Genomic DNA, 25,517 nt, shown 5'->3' on the forward strand with positions numbered 1-25,517 from the left:
AAAATAAACAAAATCTAGCTGCCAGTATTTAAAAAAAACTCTAAAATCATAACAGTAAATAAAGATCAACACTCAAAAATAGGGAAATTCCAGACAAGCAACAATCAGGGCCAGCTAATCACCTCCCAACAAAGGCAGTAAGAAGCCAGATCTTGAAACTGTCAGGCCATTCAATGCTAATTAAGGTGGCCAATTGAAACATTCACGCCTACTTTGAACAGACAAGAGTTCTTTCTCCTACCCTTGACATTCTACAGATATATAAACTGCATTTTCCTAATTTCCAACAGGCCTCACAACCTCTGAGGATTCCTACCATAAATGCAGGCAAAATGTCAGGAGAGAATACTTCTGGAACATGGCCACACAGCCCAGAAAACTCACAACAACCTCAATTATTTCTTCCTCCAGCCTGGTCTTTGCTCCCAATGGCACAGATACTGCAATGGCCTTTCATTTCACATAGGCATTGCCTTGATTTGCATTGGGTAAGCCAAGCTGTCCTTCTTGTTGTCTGCTTGCTTATTGTCCTGATACTGTATATTAGACCAAGAAGTTCTGGAATCCACAAAGCTAATTTTAGATAGAGATTCAAATCAGCACTTACTGTGTCCTGTTCTTTTGATTAAACTGCACCATCCTGTCAAATAGGAATGCAAATATCTCCTGGAGACAAGATCTGATTGTGATAATCAGATTCCCAGTAGCCTGTTTACTGTTCCTGTGCCCATCTGTGCATTTTAATAAAAATGCCTTTTGTGTTGCGGCTTTGTACCACACGGCGTATGTATTACATGGACAAAATTACCTCTGTATAAAGGCTGTTTCCCTCAGCCAAGCTGTGTTTCTTTATGATTAGTTGCACCTAAACCCTTGCTGGTACATGACAAAAGGAGTAAAGATTAAAAAGTGACATGCTAGTCCTAAAATCTAGGAATACAAAACAAGAATTTTTGCCTTATATTATTATTATTATTATTATTATTATTATTATTATACTCAAATCATGTGCGGAATGCGGAAGTACTTATACTCTTCAATATCTAATCTAAGATTCTAGAAGAGATGGTACTGGATTCCCACGGACATTGGGAAGAAGATTGCTGGACCATATGGACCTTTTGTCTGAAGACACAGAGCTAAATCTTTTCTAAGACTTTGAAGCTCTTGTCCAGATAACTTCAGCCTTAGTGATTCAGTGCAACTTAGATGACGTTCTTTTGGAAGACAAGAGTGCATTCAGAAAGGCCCTCTGTGGTGCATCTACACTGAAGAATGAATGTGGTTTGACATGACTTTAATTGCTATGATATCATCATAATCATCATCATTATTATTTGAAACACAACAAGATGAGTCCACAGCAAACAAGATCACTCTGCTGGCGTATTGGATCACACGCTGGACACTTCCCAAGTGTCTAGGACTTTGTGATGTATTGGCAAATAATGCATGCAGATCCCAGTAAGGTGGCCTTTTGCAGCTGACAGATGGTAATTCTGTCAGCGCCGATTGTGTTTAAGTGCAGGCCAAGGTCTTTAGGCACTGCACCCAGTGTGCCGGTCACTGCTGGGACCACCTTTAGCACCGGGACTGTGGCGCAGCTGGCTGAGTGCCAGCTGTATTAAGATCACTTCTGACCCAAAGGTCATGAGTTCGAAGCCAGCCCAGGTCGGAGTGAGCTTCCGACCAATTCTGTAGCTTGTTGTCGACCTTTGCAACCTGAAAGACAGTTGCATCTGTCAAGTAGGAAAATTAGGTACCACCTATGTGTGGGGAGGCTAACTTAACTACTTTACAAGGCCATAAAAAAGACTCCAGCAAAGCACTCCAGCAAATCATGTGCGGAATGCGGAAGTACTTCATCAGTGTCACAGATGGACGATGAAAGCGACAGCTCCCCTGGCGGCCAGAAAAGTTAAATAGCCTCTGACTGTATGTCTATATCTGTTGTGTGTCTTTGGCACATCTGTTGTGTGTCTTTGGCACAGAATGTTTGCCATATATGTGTACATTGTAATCCGCCCTGAGTCCCCTGCAGGGTGAGAAGGGTGTAATATAAATAGTGTAAATAAATAATAAATACTGGCTTGTGCCAGAGTCTTTGCAGTTCAATCTTTAAATCCTCAAATTATTATTATTATAGAGAAAGGTTCACAATGATATAGTCATATACAGTACATTTACTGCCACAGCTCAATGCTATGGAATTATGGGAGCTTTAGTTTTACAAGGTCTTCAGCCTTCTCTGCCAAAGAGTGCTGGTGCCTTACCAAACTACACCTCCCAGGATTCCTTAGAATTGAGCTATAACTGGGGTAAAATTGCATAAAGTCTACAATATAGATGTTGTGTTTTCTTTTGTTCTGTAAAGAATTCCAATATCCATATACTAATTTGTCTTGAACCCAGATATGAGTTATATACCGACTCAGGGCGGTATATAGTGATCCAAGTATTACTTTGTTCTTCCCTGATTTTTTTTGTGTGTGTCTTAGATACCTGTGAATAAGCACAAGCCTAACTGCCAAAAGAAAACAAGTGCTGCTTCCAGAGAATAGGCAGATGCAGGGTTTTTTTTGCTGCTGAAATATATTCTTTTTTCTCTTTCATTCAAGCAGTTAATGTGCCACAAATCACTCTTGTAAATGTATTTGCAAGGCTAGTTAGCAGTAAGACATGATCAAATAGGAATGTGAGCTCAGATGTGCATTCCCTCTAGGGCAGTGGTAGTTTACCATTTATTTCTATGCAACAACTTAGGTTTGGATCCATTTCTGAATTTTACATTTTCCCCATTACTTAAGCCGTTGGTCTGGATTCAGATTTAGGCACTGGCACATACATCTGAACTGGTGAGCAAACCTCTCTCTCCCCTGCCCCCCTTCTTCTCACGGCAGCCCCTCTGGTCTACCAAATGAGGAATAAAAGAAAGAAAAAAACCCCTAAAAATGAAAATATGGAGGGAAAGAAAAAGGGGAAGACCTACACAGAGGATCGAGACAGACAGTGGTATGGGAAAATTTATTTATTTATTTATTTATTTCCTGTATTTCTACCCCATCATTTCTTTACCCCTGAGGGGGGACTCCTGTTAGAGCATGTAAGAAATTAAATAATGTGTTTGTGAGGGACAACTAAAATAAGATGCACGAAGCCAATTGGTTAGGCTATGCCCGGGGAGCTGGCTGAGCCTGGGACTTTTGGATGCTGTTACATTTTTCAGGTTTGAGCTGTGAAGGGACTATCAGAAAGAAGCAGAGAGAGACAGAGTTTGGAGTGTATTCTTGCTACATGAGCTGCTGGAGGAAAATTCTCAACATGGACAAAAAAAGAGCATTTTAAATCTCTCAAAAAGGACATTATGTTAGTCAACATAACTGATCACATGATTGCAAATATGTTGTTCTGGATTATGAAGAGTAAACTGCTTTGTCGAAGGCATTCATGGCCGGAATCACTGGTTGTTGTAGGTTTTTTCGGGCTATATGGCCATGTTCTAGAGGCATTCTCTCCTGACGTTTTGCCTGCATCTATGGCAAACATCCTCAGAGGTAGTACCTCTGAGGATGCTTGCCATAGATGCAGGTGAAACGTCAGGAGAGAATGCCTCTATAACATGGCCATATAGCCCGAAAAAACCTACAACAAACTGTTTGTTCTTTATTGATCACCTGTGTGGCATATTTTCTTTCTCTGGCAAGACAGTGTGTGGACTTATCAAATGTGAACTACACGTGGTTTATTTTACTCCTTCCCTGCAGGCCTATACTCTAAGGACAGGCTTCCATTTGATTTTCAGGATTTCAGTCTGCATGCTCCATTTAACAACAACCCACAACTGTGTTGTATGGTGTGGGAGTGAGGACTGGCATGAAAGGAGTAAATGAAGACAATTACACTGCTTTAAATTTGGATCCAACACACTTTCTTGGGCTCACAACTTTCCATGTCTTCCGATACTTGTTCTGCTTTCCAGGCTGCATTTACTTATACATAGAAATGTGTTTGACTTAACATCTGACACAAATGACACATGATTATCAAAGCACACAAGGAAGGGCATTTGGGAAATCTCTTGTACTTTGAGAGCTCTTTACTTACATCAGTATCATTGGGCTGGAAGATGATAAAGTGAAGAAGCATCAGCATACAGAGCACATAGAAGAGAAATTGGGAGGGGGAGAGAAACATGTGTATTAGTCACTCCTTGTTGAATCACTACTGAGAGCAAGTGAGTACAGGAACATTCATGCTCCTTACACATGAACCACAAAGATTCGATAGAAGGACTGAAACATGAACAAAACACCTTTTAACCATCACCCAAAGCAAAATGTTATATAGTATATAAGTATACATACGTACGTGTACTCAGATTTGATAGCTCATAAAGATAAATACCTAAATTGTGGTTTTCAAGAGTGATATACAGTTAGTATATTTTCCCCTTAGATCAGGCATGGGCAAACTTCGGCCCTCCAGGTGTTTTGGACTTCAACTCCCACCATTCCTAACAGCATCAGCCCTGTCACTTTCCTACACAGAAGGAGGAGTAACGTAAGCAGGGTTTGGATGGTTATGAATAAATAGTTCAACTAATGCAGATATGAGCATACTTCAGCCCTCCGGGTTTTTTGGACTTCTACTCTCACCATTCCTAACAGTCTTAGTCCCTTTCTTTTTCCCCCTCAGCCACTTTCTGGCAAGAAAGATCACTGCCTAAAATCCTGAAGACAATACTGAGCTGATCAATTAATGTCCTGGTTCTCTATAAGCAGCTTCCTGTAGTCAGAGAAGAGACCTTGTGGGTCAACCAGTCCAACCCACTACCAAGAAGCAGGAAAATTGCATTCACAGCACCCTGACAGATGGACATCCAGCCTCTGTTTAAAAGCCTCCAAAGAAGGAGCTGATGTTGAGCAATGCAATATTCTCCCTCTATGTTCATACCATGTTGTACCTTGACTTTCCACATGCTGACTGAGAAGATTGGCATGGAAACTACAAATAGTTAGTCTCAAGGTAAAGAAAGGGTAAAGACTATGTGGCAGATGAGACCACAGTAATGTCTCCTCTCAGCCTTCTCTTCTGAATACTAAACACACCCAGCTCTTTCAGCTGCTCCTCATTGGGCTTGTTCTTGAGACCCTTGATCATTTTAGTCACCCTCCAGCGACTAAATTCAACATCTCCCTTCAATTGTGGTGCCCAGAATTGGACACAGTATTCCAGGTGTGGTCTGACCAAGGCAGAATAGAGGGGTAGCATGACTTAGAATCATAGAATCATAGAATCAAAGAGTTGGAAGAGACCTCATGGGCCATCCAGTCCAACCCCCTGCCAAGAAGCAGGAATATTGCATTCAAATCATCCCTGACAGATGGCCATCCAGCCTCTGTTTAAAAGCTTCCAAAGAAGGAGCCTCCACCACACTCCAGGGCAGAGAGTTCCACTGCTGGATCTAGACACTATACTCTTATATATAGAGGACAAAATCTCATTGGCTTTTTTTTTTTGCCAATTCTCTGACAAAAAGCTATCACTATAACAGAGGATATTGCTCAAAATAGCAATAAGGAACAGACAAAATCCATGATGTGCAGAGTTGACAACCAGGAGGCCACTATTACCCAGTTTGAGCTTTACTGAAATAACAAACAAAAGTATTGATTTCAGTTCACTTAGACACATCATTCTCTGTAAAATTAAGTGTCCACATTTATGTACTAATTTTGTGTCAGTTTGATATTATGCAGTTGGATTTGAATCAAAACTTGCTGGGTTCTCTTATATAATGTAGATGAGTTAGGGATACCATTTGCTTTCAAAATTTGGATAACTGCCACAAAATCTTATTCAATTAAAAATGATTAATTTCATTTCATTTCATTAAAATGGTATAGGGATTCCTACTTTACTTTGCCAATGTCTATATTTCTGATAGCCAAAACCAATGTTTGTTACTATTCAGGCTATTGGTTGTTTTATGATGTTGTTTTATGTTATTATGATGTTGTTTTAAAATTTTATTGTGTTGCGTTTTTAATTTATGTTTGTTTGTGGTTGCTCCCATGTAAGGAATCCCGAGTTCCTCTGGAGAGATGGAGGTAAGGTACAAAGATAAAGTTATTATTATTATTATTATTATTATTATTATTATTACTATAAAATATTTTACCATCATTACTAGTATTTTGGTTTATGGACTGATGATCAGTAACAAGAACAACATCTAAAATTTAGTTGCATCTGCCACAGCTATTACTTTTGATTTTTATCATAGTCGAAAGGTATTATTTGTCTGAAGTCTTCTGAACCAGAAGGGTTCCACATTTAGGATTTTTTTCAGATTTTGAAATGCTCGCATATACATAATGAGATATCTTGGAGATGCGATCCAAGTCAGATGGACCAATGGAGCGACCACAGATTTGATTTTGGATGGCATGATTTTTAATTGTGTTGTTTAACAGGTGGATTTTTAATATAAATGTTATTGTATTATCAATGTTTTAATTTTATGTTTAGGCTCAAATGTCATTCTATGTTTTATGTTTAATATGGTTAGGCTTTTCAATTTATAGTTACATATTATTGTGATATGCCTTAGAATCATAGAATCAAAGAGTTGGAAGAGACCTCATGGGCCATCCAGTCCAACCCCATTCTGCCAAGAAGCAGGAATATTGCATTCAAATCACCCCTGCCAGATGGCCATCCAGCCTCTGTTTAAAAGCTTCCAAAGAAGGAGCCTCCACCACACTCTGGGGCAGAGAGCTCCACTGCTGAACGGCTCTCACAGTCAGGAAGTTCTTCCTCATGTTCAGATGGAATCTCCTTTCTTGTAGTTTGAAGCCATTGTTTCGTGTCCTAGTCTCCAGGGAAGCAGAAAACAAGCTTGCTCTCTCCTCCCGCTCACATATTTATACATGGCTATCATATCTCCTCTCAGCCTTCTCTTCTTCAGGCTAAACATGCCCAGCTCCTTAAGCCACTCCTCATAGGGCTTGTTCTCCAAACCTTTGATCATTTTAGTCGCCCTCCTCTGGACACATTCCTTTTCACATGTGTACAGCATTGAATTTTTGCCATCATTGTGTTGGAAACCACTTTGCGTCCACTCAGGGGGGAGAAAAGCAGCATATAAATGCAGTAAATAAATAAAAATATTTATTTATTATTTATTTAAAACATTTATATTATGCCCTTCTCATCCTGAAGGAGACGAAGAGCAGAGCACAACATACAAACGGTAAACATTCAATGCTGGGACATAAATAGATTATATACATACATACATACATACATACATAAACATTGAATCACTTGGATGCTGTGGGGACAGGAGGAGGGTAAATCCCCTGGCTCTATGGGCCACAATCCTTGCCACTATGTGTAATTGCCCCACTCGTGGCCTTTTTGAAAGCTATCAAACATGTATCCAAAAATATGTATCACCACATCTAGGCTGTCCTTCAATATGAAGTTTTGTGTCAGGCTATGATATTCAAGGCTTGTTTACAATGCAGCGCACTAGAATCCTGACAGCTGCATCTACGTAGTCAAGCACTTTTTCTTGGTCTTGAATTTAAATGGGCTTCAGTATCTTAAATGTAAACAAGGAAAAGTAAATTCCAAGTTGAGCAATCACCGGTATAAAAACACTCCAAAATGCACTACAATAACACTGGATTGTGTCACTGCGAATCTTTTGAATTAAGGCTAATGAAAATTATATGGGAGAAAAAGATTAGCTATCTAAATTAAGCAAAAGAAGAGTAATGTAGCACAGTGCAATCAAGGTAGTAGAAGGGAACAGGTATACACACCCTGCCTGAAAAGGAAGAGGATTTTGGATGCCTGAACTGGTACTGGCATAATTCCACAATTAAATGTGTCAGCTCCAGTGAATTTAATGCCACACCAAGCTTGTGACAGTTAACATGATATTCTCAGAACAAACTGGCAGCTGATACAGCATTAAAGTTGTCAAAGGATTAGCAAAATGTGTAATTTAAAAACTAATCTAGTGCACAAATCTGTTTAATACGTATTCCACAACGATTCTTGTGGGAATGTGGCAAAGAAAAAAACAACAACATCTGTCCCAAACTATATCAACATACAATTTGTGAGACTAGCCAAGGGAAATAGGCCTCTCTGTTTTATACAGTGCCTCAGCATAAATATCAGCTTTCTTACCTGCTGTGCAGTCATCCACAACTTGCGTTGGAGTAATTCCCGCTTAATTTGCACGCCCACAGCTTGGAGGAAACAAAACAAGAAGGGAAGGGTTACAGAAAAAATATAGATGTGTGATAGAAACAGGAAAGAAATATTTCTATGGAGCAACCAAAAGAAATCACACTACTTCCCAGTGTAAATGACAGGAAAGTGCTAAATCAGCCCATAAAGTGAGAGTCAGGGGTTTAACAAGGTAATGGAAATGCAAGTGTCAACTGTTGTGCTGAAATACTGACACTTGCCTCCCACTAAACACCAAACACTGCTAAAATGGTCCCCCCTCTGATTGGTGAAGAAGATAATAAAAGCCACCAGATATAAGCCTGATTCAAAACTGAAATAGTTAGATGGCATGCCATGTAAAAAAGTGCTTCCTTTTGTCTGCCCTGAACTTCTCACCATTTCGCCTCATTGGGTGACTTCAGACTTCACAATTATGAAGTATATTCTCCATCCATTATCTGGACACCACATATAATTCTATACACTTTTGCAAGTCTGCTTAGCAGCCTTTTTGAATCTATAAATCCCTAAACTGGATGGTTTTCCCTCACTGACTTGGCCTCTTGAGTATTTGGTCCTCTTTTCTTTACCTTGTATAACATCTTTTTCACTTAGATAAGGAAGGCTAGTGCACAACTAATGTGAACCCTTGGGATCTGCTGAGTTTGATTCCAGGACTCCCTGTGGATCCCAAAATACATGGATGCTCCTTATATATAAAGTTGTAAAATTGTGTTTCTTAAGTTGTGCTGTCGCATACTGGGCATGAAATAATGTCTGTTTACAGGACGTGCCTTCTGTATGCCCAACGGGACGCCGGGGTGCCTCAGCTGAAGGGCCTCTTAGATTTCCCAACACAAAGTTCTATTGAGGCTCAAAATAAGTTCAACAAAGTTCATTATTTGGACTTAAATCTTCAAACAAATGAATTAAATACTTTATAACCATGGAAAACGGGTAGCTTCCTCAATCTGCTATCAAGGGCAGGCAACTGGTGGTAAACTGTTCCTTTCTTCCTTAGGGAAATCTTCTGACCCTTCCCTGGGCAATCTTTCTTTACCTTGCTGGCGTGAGGCCCCTACTCCCGGCTCCAAGCTACTTTATGGATAGCCCGAGTGGTCCCTTACCAGACAAGATTTCTGTAGATCTGCCAAGCTGAAAGGTGTCCGTTAGATTACTCCACAAAGGCTATAGAAACTGTCTTGTTGCCCCAGCAAAGGCTGGCTGTATTACCCCTAGCAAAAGCTGTGGAAATTCCTTTACTCCCCCAGCAGAGCTGTGAGAAGTGAAGCCTTTGTGCAGGTGGGATAGAGAAACCCACACGTCCTGCTGTTAGGCTTTGAACAGTGAGATTGAACAAAAGTCCTCTTTTACCTCCAAAAACCTGGGAAAAGGGACGGGTCTAAAGACTCTAACAACGATAGCCATGTTGCTGGCCCTATGACTGCAAACTGGGGAAGCTACTCGATTGCAAAATGTGTGGCTAAATAAATTCATTCAAACTAGCAGTGCAAGAAAAAGAAATTCAAATCTCCTGGCACTGCCGTGCCAGCACATAAGTAGAAGGGCAAAATCAAAATTTCCCTTTATTAATTTATTTTGGGATGTTATCACTCCATAGATGGTTAAATCTGTGTACACAGATTCTGTGGAAACAGTGGGATAACTATACTTGCAGGTTCACGGTATCTCTGTACTCAGTGATAAAACATAGCCTTGCCTGATCCCTTTGCCAACTGGAAACTATTCTGTTTCTTTACATTGCTTTAAAAGCAATTCACACTTTCTCTTGATCTACACAATCAGAGGCTTTGTTGTCATCTATAAAGCATAAGCTGATTGTCTTTTGACTTCTTTGGTGGACTCCATTGTTCAGCCTATATTTGCAGTAAGACCCCTTGTGCCTCTTGCTTTCCTGAACTTGCCTTGAAACGACAGCTAGGCCTCTCAACTATGAGACTGCATTAGTCTTTTCAAGTCTTTGATATAAGAATGCTGCTTTCAAGGAACACAAATAACCAGTGGGCTGTATTTCCTGATTAGGTTAAGAAGGAAGGGGAGAGCTGGACATGAGCTGCACTTGCAGGGCTATGGAGAAGGGCCTTTCTACTTTGAAAAGGGAATTTAAGGTTGCACCCAAGTGTTGAAGTAATACTGAACAACATGGGTAATCACGTCCTGCATCAGAATTCTGGGGCAGTGCATATATGTCAAATCTAATACATAATCTGGTGTTTGTTGTTAAATATATAGGCTAGTATCCTGTATATATAAGCCTAGAGAAGACAATTATGCTGGGGAAAGTGGAAGGCAAAAGGAAGCGGGGCCGGCCAAGGGCAGGATGGATGGATGGCATCCTTGAAGTGATTGGACTGACCTTGAAGGAGCTGGGGGTGGTGACGGCCGACAGGGAGCTCTGGCGTGGGCTGGTCCATGAGGTCACAAAGAGTCGGAGACGACTGAACGAATGAACAACAACATCCTGTATATAAGTTATGCCTGCATAAGTAGACTTAAATATGCAGAAATACGAACTGGACAGTTTCATAAGGTGTGTATCCCTTACAGGGCTGCTGTTACTTTACTACACAGCAGAACAGGCACAGTGACCAATCCACAGTGAAACTGATGTACATCAGTATCTCTTGCCAGTGTCCCAATATGCATCTTTGCATTTCACTATCAATGTCACTTGGTGTCTCTGCTACTTAGCTAAGTAGACTAAAAGTTAATTAAAAAGTGATACAATATCCCAGTGATATATTGAGATTTAACATGCACTTGGTTTGAATAGTTGGTCCCACAGTACTCAGAAAGAGGGAAAGAAACTACAGATAAATCTTTATTCCGTGCTATGTTGCCATTGAGCCTGGCAGCTGGGATCTGGGGCATAATACATCATTCCTACTCTTAAAGCCATGGTGTCAGTGTCCTTCATGTCATGTTTCTACTGCTGGTACATCTTAGAGCATCCTTATTATAAAATGAATCTGACTGCTGTGAAATGGGGAAGGGATTACTTCCTACAGCTGCCTTCTTCCTGAACTCCAGAACATGCACAACAAGACAAGACACAAGATTCATCTGGATCTAAGTTCTAAGGACATAATGGAAGCTGAACAGATAGAACTGAATTTTGCCAAGGCACTCTTCGCTAAATATTAATTGAGTTGCTCTGGGGATGCAGTAAGAATCTTAGCAGATAAGAAAAAGGCAATCTTAGTTTGAGTGCTAAGCAGCATTCAGCAAAGATAGAGTCCGACCCTCCCAACTCCCTCTGGGATGAAGCTGGTGAGTCTTGCTGAAAGTGAAGATAACTATAGGAAATATTTTCCTGCCATCTCTATAGTACAAGTTTATGCATGTGTAAGAGGCGCACATTATGCACTGCAAATTAAATTGCAGGGTGTTGATTTGGTTTCTTTTGTATGGCATGACTCTACTCCCGTCTTCTCTCATCACTGAGTGAAATGAGTGCAACCCATTTCTGCATTTTGAACTCTATTATATTGTGAAGCAATGAATTTTGCCATTTGCTTTGTTGTGAACCGCTTTGAGTCCCCCTAGGGATTTAGAGAAGCGATATATAAATTAAATAAATAAATATTTGCAACAATTAAAATAAGCTGGGAACAAAGGAGGAGGAGGAAAAAGATTCTGGAACATTTTAAAGGCATATGAACAAGTGGGATGTCAAAAGATTAATCAAGACTGTTTCTGTCAAACTGGGGCAGTGGGAGGGTATGATATACAAAGTAAACCCCTTGTGTTGTTGTAGGGTTTTCAGGCTATATGGCCATGTTCTAGAAGCATTCTCTCCTGATGTTTTGCCTGCATCTATGAGGTCTCACAACCTCTGAGGATGCCTGCCCTAGATGAAGAGGAAACATCAGGAGAAAATGGTTCTAGAACATGGTCATAAAACCCTGAAAAACCTACAACAACCCAGTGATTCCATCCATGAAAGCCTTCGACAATACATTAAATCCCCTGTTATATACTGAAACAATTTCAAATAGGGACTATTCCCCTCATCACAGCCAGGTCCATTTATGGGGTGCACAAGAAGCTACCGGGAACTATTCCACTGAATCTTGGCTTAGCAGTCACATACTTATTAAGAGCTTCTAATATATTTCTCCAAATAAAAGGTGAATGTATGTGAAGAAATGGAAACAGAAAGAGTAGAGAAAAAGCAGCAAGACATCACACAACTCTAGTTTATTCTTCAATTTTATATAATAACCCTACTAATGATATATTGCAAATGTCCACATTCACTCAGACTTAAGCAAGTCTGCACAATTGTCTTTCAGTTTCTATCACTAAACTATGTTCTCATTCCATATGGTTTATGGCATAGACATTGCCCATCATTTCACTGACTTCTTACTAGGCTAGACACTTTTGTTTTGCCATTTTATCTTTTTGAGACAGAATAATATTCTGTTTCATAAGACTTTTAGTTCTTCTCCATTCTTGAAATACTACAAAGGATTCTCAATCAGGCTACGACTTTATAAAGTAATAATTGCAGTTTAACAGGGCATTTTAAAAATCATGTATTTCGACTGGTTTAACCTGTTGATAAACTCTACAAGCTAGCTGGCAATGCCCCCCCCCCCCAACCTCTAATGTGCGATGGGAAGTTGCTGCTGTGAGAGAAATAAGGTTGAACACTGTGAAAGCCACCCACTGTTTGGCTATCAGCCTCCTCCCAGTAGTCTCAAATCAAGGAAAAGCTTCATGAGAACTACCACTCTTCTTAACATTCCCCCAGCAACAGCAAGAGTATCCCTCTGGGCAGCTAAACCAGGAAATCCCAATTGGATGCCCCCCCCCCCCCATGAGAATCTACCTCCAGAGGCAAACCAAGAATGGGCAACATGGAAGTCCCTGAACAGATTCAGAAGTGGAGTGGGCAGATCAAAAGACAACCTGGCAAAATGGCACTTCCTAAAATAATTCTCCATCTTATGTGACCATGGAGCAGAATAGACAACTCTGCATCTATATGCTTGTTGTGACGGTGCAAGTGGTCGCGTACCTATGTGTAGAACTGTTAGTTGCAAGGTTTAAACTGTTGTATCATGCTTAATCCTGCCTTTTTTACCCTGCTTATGTATAGTTGTATGGATTGGTTACTTATAGCTGTCAATCAGTATTGTTTGGCTCCACCTCTTCCTGCAGGAGGGGAGTGCTTCCTTTCTTTTCATTCTGCCATCAGAGTTTCTACCAGATGGACGTGAGTAAGAGACTTGACTCTAAAAGACCCTGATTTAAATTACCTCTCAGCACCAGTTCTGAGGTTTTTTACCCTTGAGACTTGTGCTTCATGTTCAGACCAACCTGAACGACGTTGGAAGTCTCAAGCGCCTTCCATCCGGTTCTTTTGGCACCAGAGGAAGATCCTGAGTCTTCAAACATAGGCCATCTGAACTGGGGTTGTGGTTTGCTCTGGCATTCACAGCCATTGAGGAAAGAGGAAACCTGGAAAGGCTTCTCAGCTTCAAACACCTTGGACCCAGGACTAACTGAGACTGTAACATATATTTTCCTTCACCCCTCTGAAGTTTCCAGCTCATTGCTTTAAAGAAATAACTCTTTGTGACCAATAAAACTTATTTTGAGTTATTTACAGCATTTTGGATTTTTGAGAGTTCCAGTTTCCTATAGGAGGGCAAGAAGCAATCCCCTGGGGAAAGATGCCGCATCCATGCCTCCTTCATTAAGAATTATAGCCCCCAGGCGCGACGGCACACTTGTCCACTATGCCCTGCCTCATGTACAGAGGAAGAATTGTTGGAGGTCACAGGCAATGCCATATGCAGGAATCAGAAAACGACAAACCATACAACAAGAGGCAGCTGGCCAAGTTGCTGGACTAAGAGCCTGGCTGCAGATTATGTAGACTAAGATGGCAGATTAAAGTGGCAAAATGATTGCAGGTACAGTTGTACGGGCACATAATACAGGCACAGCTGTTGCCCATTTTTGGTCAAAAGATATTTATCCGCTTGTGCTCCTTCTATTTTTTGTCAGTTTTATACTAATTTATGTAACGCTTTTGATATGAAATAAAATCTGGTTTAATATCTGTTACCTATTTAAATCCTTGGGAAGGAACAAGTCAGAAACTAGACTACAAAGTGCTCCAACCACACATTGTTTTTCTAACTTGAATAAGCACAGCAAACCCAAGGCTATATATTAACAGCAGAGTCCATTCTGTGAATTCATTACATGCTTGCCCTCATTCGACTGTGAAGGCAGCTGGCCTGCCCATATTCTTTTAAAAAGCATCCTTTCAGAAAAGAGCACCTCGGTGTAGCAGAAAGACACCTCTGATCTCTTTCATCCTTTCTGTCAGTGAAATGTATCTACCCATCAGCTCTCCTCCCCAAGCCCTTGCCCTATTGTTGCTGAATGTGCAAGAGCCATTTAGCTTAAAAAGTAACTTCAGGAAAGCCTAAAAATAATAAAAGGCAACTAAAGCAAATGCAATCTGCCCAAAAGAGAGAGGGGGGAAGTTGGAGGGAAGGCTGTTAAAGCTGATAAGATGAAGAGTAATTCTTGCAGGATTTAGCCCTGGGGAGTGGAAATTAAGGGCAGGGGAGACAGAGGAAGGGGGCTGGTGGCTGAGTCAGGGAGGAAAACACGCAGGAATCAGGAAACGACAAGCCATACAACAAGAGGCAGCTGGCCAAGTTCCTGGACTAAGAGCCTGGCTGCAGATTACGTAGACTAAGGTGGCAGATTAAAGTGGCAAAATGATTGCAGGTACAGTTGTATGGGCACAAAGTACAGGCACAGCAATCAGCCACAACAGTGAACAACAAAGAAGCAAACAAAGCTGCCTCAATGTATTGTCGAAGGCTTTCATGGCTGGAATCACTGGCTTGTTGTAGGTTTTACAGGCTATATGGCCATGTTCTAGAAGCATTCTCTCCTGACGTTTCGCCTGTATCTATGGCAAGAGATGCAGGTGAAACATCAGGAGAGAATGCTTCTAGAACATGACCATATAGCTCAAAAAGCCTACAACAACCCAAAGGTGCCTCAGCTTTTTCAGGAGACGCTCTAGATTAAGAGTAGTGTGAATGTAGCATTTAGACTGCAGGTCAATGTGTTTTTATTTATTAATCCACTAATGTCCAGCAAATTTAGGGTTTCTATCTGTCCGGAGCCTGCTTCGTGCCTCAAGTATGTTGCACAGATCTCTCCTGCTCCAGGAGTATTCTTTGCTAATTTGTTTTCAAGCTTCATAGTAGGGATGCTTTTCCTATGAAGTCAGTATAATTGTCCCTTGTCCAGTGTTTCAGTCTCCGCTTTGGCACACAATTAGTTTGCCTCATCTCTTCCAGGTTACCAGAGAGGCCAGAAGCTGCCTTCCATTCTGCTCTGCCAACCAATTTTGTGCTGCTCCCCCCAACTCAGGAACTTCATTCAGGAACTAACAGGGACACAAAGCTAATTACCCCACTCTTTACTTTGGAGTTGCTATTATGCAGAATTGCTCCTCCCCTCATAACAAAAGGAACGAAGGAAGGAAAGATGATGTTCAAACCCCTCCTGATAATCAGCTCCTACTTGATCTGTTTCAAAAAGAGGTGAACGGACTTTAAACCCCACGGCTACACCTGCTGTTTCTCTAAGAAAAGATGAAGGCAATGCTGGACTTTGATGCTTCTGCCAGACTTTGAGGATGTAGACGATCTGAGAATGGACTCTGCCTGTTTGTCAGAATCATTTCCTTCACTGTGGGTAAGCCAGTGTGTTTGAATATGCATGCATGCATGATCCTCTATGTGTATGTGTGTATGTGCACTGCTGTCATCACAGATGTACCCCGAGCTGTCACTCCACCCTTCTCAGTTCCTTCCTTCCTTCTTTCCTTCCTTCTTTTCTCATTCTCTCTCTCTCTCTCCTCCCCATGTAGTGATTTCTCGATTGTTCACTGAACTGCCGTCCCTTTTGCACACAGGCATTTCCCTTTTGCTCCTCTGCCGCACTTCCAATGGTTCCGGAGCCTCAGCATCATGCAGGGTGAAGGGGGATGATGATGCCAAGCCCGCCTGCTTGCTGACTGCTTGCGCTGGAATTTGGCAACTCTAAAGAGACTCCATCCCAGCCAAAGGAAAACTGTAAGTAGAGGGTCTTGTCTCTGTGGTGTCATCTGACATCTGGGGGGAAATGCTTCCACACATGTGTTTGCCTATTGCCTGTTGTCACAGGGAGGAACTGACCAGACATTGAGGAAATACTCTGTATGTATGAGAGAGAGAGAAAGAGAGAGAGAGAGAGAGAGAGAGAGAGAGAGAGAGAGAGAGAGAGGGAGCTTCTGAGAAAAAAACTTAGCTGGGGGAGGGCACTGGACAGCCGTTTGACTGACAGAGTGACAGATGATTATTTCAGAGCAGGCACTCAAGGCTAATCCAAGTTGGATGAAAAGGGCTAGAAAAACAATGCCTGCCAGTCATGGAGAAGGTACTCCACTTTCTCTGTGGCAGAGGCATGCCAACTATGAAAATGCAGATATGAGTCGTTTGTTTTGGGTTCAGATGTTCATTGCAAGCTCATTCTGTTCTCCTTACCACTGTTTCCTTACATGTCCTCATAATCAGCAATTTAATAAAGTAACTTAAGTAATGAAATGGAGGGTGGAGGGTCACAGTCCAGCCTGTATCTGTTTTACGGGGACATTTTCTAAACAGGTAGAATAGCTGGGTCAAATTAACCTATGACTAAGGAAGATGATGGAAGAAAAAGTAAGGCGTCTGTGTGGCTTGTCCGTAGAAAGTTGAGATCCCGGCTAACTGGATTTTAATGGGATACGACACTTCCTCTTAGGTTTGCTTTTTCATGCCCTTATTCTCCACAGGAGATGCATGCTCCAAAACATGAACCCAGAGATGCTTTGCCACAAGAGAAGCCAAAAATAGTTGTCTAAGGAGACATCCCTCTCCCTCTGCCAGCCCCCCGCTGCTGCCCCAGAGGCTGGTCTCGGAGATCAGTGAACCTTTGAGAAGGTGTCATGCTGGGAGAGGAAACAGGGAGACGGAAAAGACCCAGGCTCCCTTTTGAGGCAGTTAGGAAGAATTTGCTCAGAGGAGAGAGAAGGCACTGAGGAGAAGGGGGGGTGGGGGTGGGAGAGAGTAAAGGGAGCAAAAGGCACCCCCCCCCAATATATTTCTACATGTGAAGATGTCTATGTAAACAAGCAGTAACAACACCAGTATACTGCATAAGACAGTGCACATATACATGCCTTCCTAATAATAGAATGCCATAGTGGATCCAGTTCATTGTCCATCATTAATGATTTAATTAATTTTAAAAAGCAGAACATGCTTTAGACTTCGTTTGGATGTTGTGCCAAGCATCCACCTAAGAATTTGGGAATGTTATCATATAGTAGTGCCGTTTGGTTTGCAATTTCTGGTTGTGGTAGTGATTTGACCCTTACGTCAGATTATTTTGAATTTTATGTAATCATTATAATGAGCCTGTTAGGTAGCCTAAAATGCCAGCCTACCCATTAAGGCCAGGATTAAGGAGGTAGCAGCTGATTTCAGCCAACACAAGAACTTTATTTTCCTAATTCACATTCTTAGCCATGTCACCTCTCAGAAATCCAAGTTGCTCCATGTTCTGACAATATTCTGGTGCACTGGACCTTGCAAAATGTTATAATAAACCAATTAACAAACAACATCGCTGTATTCGATTCTCTTATCAGAGTTGGTTTTTCCTAAAAGCCAAGGTAGCTGTTGTTATATACTTTTGGCAATGGTATACACAATTTTTGAACAAAGGTCCCCAAACTTTAATCAGCTGAGTTCAATCCAGAAGGAGATATATGTTGCATAGGAGCTTTGTTTCTAGGGTCCATTTTGGAAGATTGGATTGTTTCCTAACTGCTGAGAGTGGACAATGTTTGCTAGTGAATTTATTCCAAGTGAGCAAAGGCCCCGAGGGTATTGCATCCTGGACTGACAGTATTGCAGATATTATAAACAAACGTCACTCACCCAAAGCAGGTAAAGATAAATCCAAGGGGGGAAAAACCCGAGTGAAGGAAAGTTCAGTTTTTACCATCCTCGTAATATGCCTTTGCACTCAGCCAGTGCTCTGCCTGCCAGTATAATAGATTAATTGTTGATTCCTTAATATCAAGATTACTGCCATTCATCATTCCAAACCTGTGTTAAGTTGTTTTCTAAGCCCTTTGCGGCAACAAGATTCTGTAGTAGGAGGTGTGAAAGTGTCAACCATGGAATGGTGGGTGATGAACAGGCTAGATGGAAGCATATGGTTTATGATGACAGTACTGAGAGAACAGAGGAAGTCAGTTATTGCATGTGTGAAGCTGTAATGGTATGCTGGCACACAATAGCCCTTGTGTTCCCTCAAATTGGCATGAACGAGCCCTTATTTGCTGCTTTGGTATCAGGGGGGCAGATTCCAGAACTACAGAGCTCTCCCATTTCAATTTCTACAGCTCCAGCTGTGACCACAGTCAAAAGCCCTACTAGTCCATTTGTTACATTACTCAACATTTCAGAGTACCTTTGCCTACCTTTGTGACCGCATCTCCTACCACCAACCTGCACAATCTCTCTGATTCTCTGGGGAGGCCCTCCTTTCGCCTCTTCCTCTATCACAGGCAAGACTTGTGGGAACAAGGGAGAAAGCCTTCTCCATTGTGGCTCCCCGTCTTTGGAACTCACTACCTGGTGAAATTTGCCAAGCCCCCTCCGTAGCAGACTTCAAGAAAAACCTGAAAACCTGGCTCTTCCGATGTGCCTTTGGAGAGTAACCATTTATCCCAATTCTGTTTGCTCCATCTATAGTGTGGCCCTTGTGATGCACTTCCCCCCATCCTAAACTGAAAGCCTTATCCCACTGTTTTATCCTTCTTGGGCTCCCCTCACTTCCATATTTTCTATTAATACCTCATCCAGGATTTTATCATTTTATCTTGTCAATTTGGCCTGCTCATCCTGTTTTGATTTTATATTGTGTTTATTTGCTTTATTTATTTTATTTTGCTACTGTAGCTATTTTCTGATGTAATTTTTTTGTTCTCTGCATTCTGTATTTTATTGTGTTGTATTGTATTTTTGGGCTTGGCCTCATGTTAGCCGCCCCGAGTCCCCATTGGGGAGATGATGGTGGGGTATAAATAAAGTTTATTATTGTATTGTCGAAGGCTTTCGTGGCCGGAATCACTGGGTTGCTGTAGGTTTTTTTGGGTTATACGGCCATGTTCTAGAGGCATTATCTCCTGACGTTTTGCCTGCATCTATGGCAAGCATCCTCAGAGGCTGTGAAATCCTCACAACCTCTGAGGATGCTTGCCATAGATGCAGGCGAAACGTCAGGAGAGAATGCCTCTAGAACATGGCCATATACCCTGAAAAAACCTACAACAACCCAAAGTTTATTATTATTTATTATTATTACTTCCAATTTTCCTTATAGCCTTTCATTTTATCTTCTGAAGAAGCTGGTTTTGAAGTGCACCATGTGACCTCAGGGGATGCTCTAGGAGCCTCGAAATGTCCCCCGTGGATGCCCCAGGGCTCCCCCTGAGGTGTGGCACGCAGGGCATCTATGCTACAGAGGTTAATCAGGCAAAGTAAATTAATGAAGATAATTGAGGCAGAAAAGGAAACAAGTAAAAGGCCTTTTCATGGTTCAGTATAAATACAGTGTATTTTAAGGAGGGGTGAGCCGTCCTCCAGGATTTTTGCTAGCAGCTATACATGCAATTTTTAATAACCTCTTAGAAATGAAGAGTGGCTGCCACACAGGCATTGACATCTTTTGCTACACCGTTCCCTGAAAGCCATTATGCCTTTATGCATAAAAGCCTCCAACAAAAAGGCAACAATCCAGGCTCTGCGAGTCTCCAAGTCCTAAATGTGGCCATTTGCTATTCCCAAGCCTCCTGTTTCCCTGGCACACAGAGTCGTTCATAACTATTCATGCTGCTGATAGTCTGATTTGAGCAGGAAGAAATCCAGGGGAATCACAGCCAATGGGAGTACTCTGAAATGCACCGGAATTGTTCTATGGTAAATTAGAAAGCTTATAAAGTGATGAGATTTCCTACCACACGTTCTGCTCCAAGAAATGAAAATGAGATTTGATTCATTTGGGGATTTTTCATGTGGTTCTGGATAGTTGTGGGGACTAGGGACAGTAAGTCTAGCGTTGTTACTCCAAACTCATTGCTAAACAATGCAGTTATTCTTATAGAGGTGATCAAATTAAAACATTCAATTACTTAGAAGTGATGTCAACTGCCCACTACTAGCACCACCAACAGAATTATGAATGCTGAAGGTTTTCATGGCCGGAATCACTGGGTTGCTGTGAGTTTTCCAGGCTGTATGGCTATGTTCCAGAAGCATTATCTCTTGATGTTTTGCTCACATCCATGACAGGCATCCTCGGAGGTTGTGATGTGATCTCAAAACCTCTGAGGATGTCTGCCATAGATGTGTGTGAAACGTTAGGGGAGAATGCTTCTGGAACATGGCCATATTGCCCGGAAAACTTACAACAAACCAGAATTATGCATTTTTATGGAGCACAATTGTTTAATCCTGTCTCTGCCCATTCCCCAATATCTGCAATATTTGACAGCCTTGAACTGTTTAACTATAATAATAATAATAATAATAATAATAATACTTTATTTGTACCGCGCTACCATATCCCCAAGGGACTCGGTGTGGCTTACATGAGGCCGAGCCCGAATACAACAATACAAGCAAAACAACAACAGTACAAGCAATTAAAATAAAACATAGACAATAAAATATACAACATTATCAACAATACAACACACAATTAAAAACAGTGGGAAGGCCAAATGTAAAGTTAAAATGGAAATAATGCTGGGACATGGACGAAAGGTGATAGTGGCGTTTGTGGAAGGGCATACGAGTAGATCTAAAAAGTGTAAAGTGCTTTGGAGGACAAAGTGCTATGGGATCATTATTCCAGGAAGGCACACTGGAACAACCACGTCTTCAAGCTCCTCTTAAAGACTGCGAAGGTTGTGGCCTGTCTGATGTCTTTAGGGAGTGAGTTGCAGAGTCGAGGAGCCACCACTGAAAAGGCCCTCTCTCTCATCCCCACCAACCGTGCCTACAATGCTGGTGGGATTGAGAGCAGGGCCTCCCAGGATGATCGAATGGATCGTGTGGGTTCGTATACAGAGATGTGGTCATGCAGGTAGGCGGGTCCCAAACCGTTCAGGGCTTTTTAGGTAAGAACCTGCACTTTGAATTGGGTCCAGTAAATGAATGGCAGCCAGTGGAGCTCCTTGAACAGGAGGGTTGACCGCTCCCTATTGAGTAGCTTCATGTTTTTACTCAAATATCGGAGAATGTATTCCATCCATCTATTTATCCATAGCAAATCACAGCTCCCACAACACTGATCTAACACTTTGTGAGCATTTGCTGTTTTAAACAAAAGATTAACATTAGTTTATTGGGCAGCTGAGTACTATCTTCCTCCAGCACTGGGGTATACCTCTGCTGGGATTTTCTCTTCAAACTACCACACAACTTTCCTGTTTTCCATGTTATCTGAACCAGCCATTATGTGCAGAAGAAGAGGAGAAACCTGTGGATTTTGTGATCACACTCTCTGCATGATGTTTTGGATTGTTTCAAGTGTCCATATGTTCTATTTTTCACCATTTTACAGTGAGTATTCTGGTTTTAAGAGACATAGGGACCTTCTTTTGAAGACTGAAAATTGGTTTAACATCAAAAGTTGAGAATGTATCATTAGGTGCACAGAATTTGAAAGAATATATAACACCAATTCATGGAAACAGGATAAATCAGTAGTTTGAGGAGAAATATGACATATTTCATAAGTGGTGCTGGATAGAATAATCCAAAACATATCTATCCATAAAATAAGCTTCATTAGCTTCAGCTGGTGACTGTCTATAGGAGCATGGCCTATGTTTTCATAATGTATCTTCCCCTATGAACCACCTTGGAGATTAAGATCTTCTGGGAAGATCCTGCTCTCGATCCCACCTTCTTCACAAGCGCGCTGGTAGGGATGAGAGACAGGGCCTTCTCAGTGGTGGCCCCTCAGCTATGGAAGCTATGGCAGGGGACAGCTAGTAAATAAATAAATAAATAATTCAGAAATACTATAATTTGAATATAGTATTGGGGTGGAGGTATGAATTTTAGTGATAAATCTGGTTTGTCTACCAAGATATCACATCTTAAAATTAATATTCATTTCCTTGCTTACTGACTTACTCATCATATTCTAAAATATTTTTTATTCTCTCATCTAGAAACTATACTTTGTCTCTACCCTTAGTGAAATTTTCACACAGCCCTACACTGTTCCCATCCCCATCTATGACTTTCTGTTTTGGACCACAGTCAGCGTTCTGTGCATAGTACGTATACATTAAAGATAAATAAGCTGGCAAGAATGACTGTTTTCATCATGGGCACAGGGTACAGGAGCTTTTCTAACCCCGTAATTGCTTGGCCACCTGTATGATTTAATAAGAACAGGCAGGTGTTGTCATGGAAATCCATTTATTTGTGTTCGGCTGAGGCACAGCGCCAAAAGTCACAGTAGGAGATTTCGGTAAGCAACAAATATGTCACAGAGCCAAGGAATGGTCTAGTAGCCCACATGCCAGTCAACAAAAACTAATAGCAAAAGCATTGCAGCCTAAAGTCAGTTATCATCAGAGTCCAAGTATACATTTGGGCACTGTTGGCATTCTTCTTCAAATGTGCTCTCTCCTTTCTCCTTTCGTTGCCTGGGCCAGTGCTCTGACATGAGATTTTGACAGGCCACCCTTACGAAATGTTTTTCCCTCTTTGTGTTCTATGGTGGATCTGTTCATCAATCTTGACTACAGAGACGCATGACTGATGTCTCAGTGCAAGAGGCACAATATACATTGTCAGAGGATTACTTCATTTCTGGCTAACAAGGAAGCATATCCCACTCCTACAAGCATTAGCTGTGTGTGGACTTTTAAACTATATCTCATGCAAGTCCAATTAATAGGAATCATGTTTTTCCCCACACAGTATTTTTAATAGGGATCATGTCTATATTCTGTACAAGCAATAGCACAAATTTGGGTGCTAAATAAATGTCAAATTGCTGCACAAGTGGGACTGAATTTTTCATTCATGGAGATTTTTTGCAAATGTCCACTCAAACTTCCCCACTAAATTTTTGAGTTTGAGAAAAGGACTATTATCATCTCCTGGTTTCTCTCATGTCCCCGTATGAGGAGCTGGAGCTGATAGAGGGAGCTCATTCGCCTCTCCCCGGATTTGAACCTGCGACCTCTCAGTCTTCAGTCCTGCCGGCACAGGGGTTTAACCCACTGCACCACCGGGGGATGATAAAAACATCAAATCATCCGGGCATTCCCTGGGCAACGTCCTTGCAGATGGCCAATTCTCTCACACCAGAAGCGACTTGGAGTTTCTCAAGTCGCTCCTGACACGACAAAAAATAAATAAATAAAAATCTCCTGCCGTCTGTCCGTCTGTCTATCTATGTCCTTCCAACACACATATGCCCACCAATCATTCATCATTAAGAAATACAGTATGAGAGCTCACTCTCTATTATTTTAAACCTTTGTTGAGTTAAGAAAAGTTTCAATTCAACTCCCTTTACCTCTCTTATTCTCACAACCCAAATGGCTGGATTAATTTTTTTTAATATAGTAATAGTAATAATAATAATAATAATAATAATAATAATAATAAACTTTATTTATACCCTGCCATCATCTCCCATAGGGACTCAGGGCAGCTCACAAAGCACACAATGGTGCCATACAACATAAAATACAATATATCAACATTAAAACCAACAACACATTTAAAACCAAACATATCAAGTAACAGAAACAATAAACAGTAGTGAAAGGCCCTGAGGTTAGTAATTTGTAAAACACAATTAGAAGTAATTGAACCATCCTTTCTTCCCACTTTTCACCAAGTTTTCCAATGTATTAATAAGCAAATGTTTCTTAGCATCCACAAAGACGAGAGCGAAATACAAATTTATAAGTAAATAGTATCACCAAAGCTAGGACAGCTTTTCTTTTTATTGCAATGAGAAATAATTATCCCTTCCTTGTAGAGAGAAATGTGGGCAGGAACTATGAAAACATGAGCGGGGAGGTGCCGCTGCACAAACGCACACATGCAAAGCGCCAATCTCATCATTTCTGCTGAGCTCAGAATGGACACCAAAACCTTCTGTCCAGGGCTAAAAGGGAGGATTAGAGTCCTGAGCCACTACTGACCATGAGATTAACCTCTGCAGGAAATTAAAGTGCCTCCGCAAAGGCCCTTTCCTCTGGAGCCCAGAGACAAAAATTGGGATTTGGATTAGAATTGGCAGGGCCAGCGAGAAACTGTCACCCACATGCGACAGTTGCTATCTGAATGTGAAAAGAGGGCTCTGCAGTTTCACATGGAATCCCTCTCCCTGTCCCTCAATGGGTATTATTTTTTAGAGAACTATATTTGTCCGAAGCAAGAGGAAAACAAGCAGTGACCTGCCCAGCCAATCTGTCTTTGTTCTATTTAAAAGTTGTATTCAAGCTGGGTATCCCTTATCTGAAATGCTTGGAATCACAAGTGTTTGGATTTCTGATTTTGGAATACCAATATTCCAAAATCATATATGTATATAATACGATGGCACCCAAGTCAAAACACAATATTAACCGATGCCTTCCAGACATAGTCTTAAGGTCATTTTATTCAATGTTTTAAATAATTTTGTACATGAAACAAAGTTTATGTACATTGTACCACCACAAAGCAAAGATGCCATGATCTCAAGCATTCATGGAGACAATTTTGGATTATGGAGTAGTTTTGATTTCAAAATTCTAGACAAGGGATACTCAACTTGCACATTCTGGGAGTTGTCCAAAAAAGTCTTCTGTTCAAGCTTTGATCAAGTATGGCAATTCAATGTGGTTTTGCAAAACTTTTAAGACTCCACTGCACACTATAAATACGATATTTGACTTCTTTGTTTTGATATTACAAATCTTGAGAGTGCCATTGCTCTTGCATTGTCTCACCAATATTCTCTTGGATCTGAAGCAAGGGACAGAAAGCATGGTTATCAGAACTGAAAACTAACCCTGTTCCTTCTGAACTATTCTTAAAGCTCTGGTTTCTCAGAGACGCTCTGCATCCCAGCAACTCTGT

At 41.2% G+C, this 25,517-nt stretch overlaps 2 protein-coding genes across 4 annotated transcripts in view; one reads left to right on the forward strand and one right to left on the reverse strand.

Moving 5' to 3' along the window:
- CACNA2D4 (calcium voltage-gated channel auxiliary subunit alpha2delta 4) overlaps positions 1-25,517 on the reverse strand; it is a 215,143-nt gene that overhangs the window by 40,941 nt on the left and 148,685 nt on the right. For both annotated transcript variants that reach the window (XM_067469273.1, XM_067469272.1), the window contains 2 exons: positions 8,206-8,267; positions 4,105-4,119 (listed from right to left, as the gene is read on the reverse strand). In XM_067469273.1, the coding sequence (XP_067325374.1) occupies positions 4,105-4,119; positions 8,206-8,267 (77 nt within the window). The remainder of the gene's footprint in view (positions 1-4,104; positions 4,120-8,205; positions 8,268-25,517) is intronic.
- Positions 15,591-25,517, forward strand: part of LRTM2 (leucine rich repeats and transmembrane domains 2) — a 48,100-nt gene continuing 38,173 nt past the window's right edge. The window contains exons 1-2 of one of the 2 annotated variants that reach the window (XM_060776709.2): positions 15,591-16,014; positions 16,235-16,394. The gene's annotated coding sequence lies outside the window, so the exon portion shown is untranslated. Of the gene's footprint in view, positions 16,015-16,043; positions 16,395-25,517 lie in introns of those variants that run through there. The other variant, XM_067469274.1, reaches the window with a different exon arrangement.

This window comes from Anolis sagrei, chromosome 5 (genome assembly GCF_037176765.1).
Source record: "Anolis sagrei isolate rAnoSag1 chromosome 5, rAnoSag1.mat, whole genome shotgun sequence".
In the NCBI taxonomy this organism is placed as follows: domain Eukaryota; kingdom Metazoa; phylum Chordata; class Lepidosauria; order Squamata; family Dactyloidae; genus Anolis; species Anolis sagrei.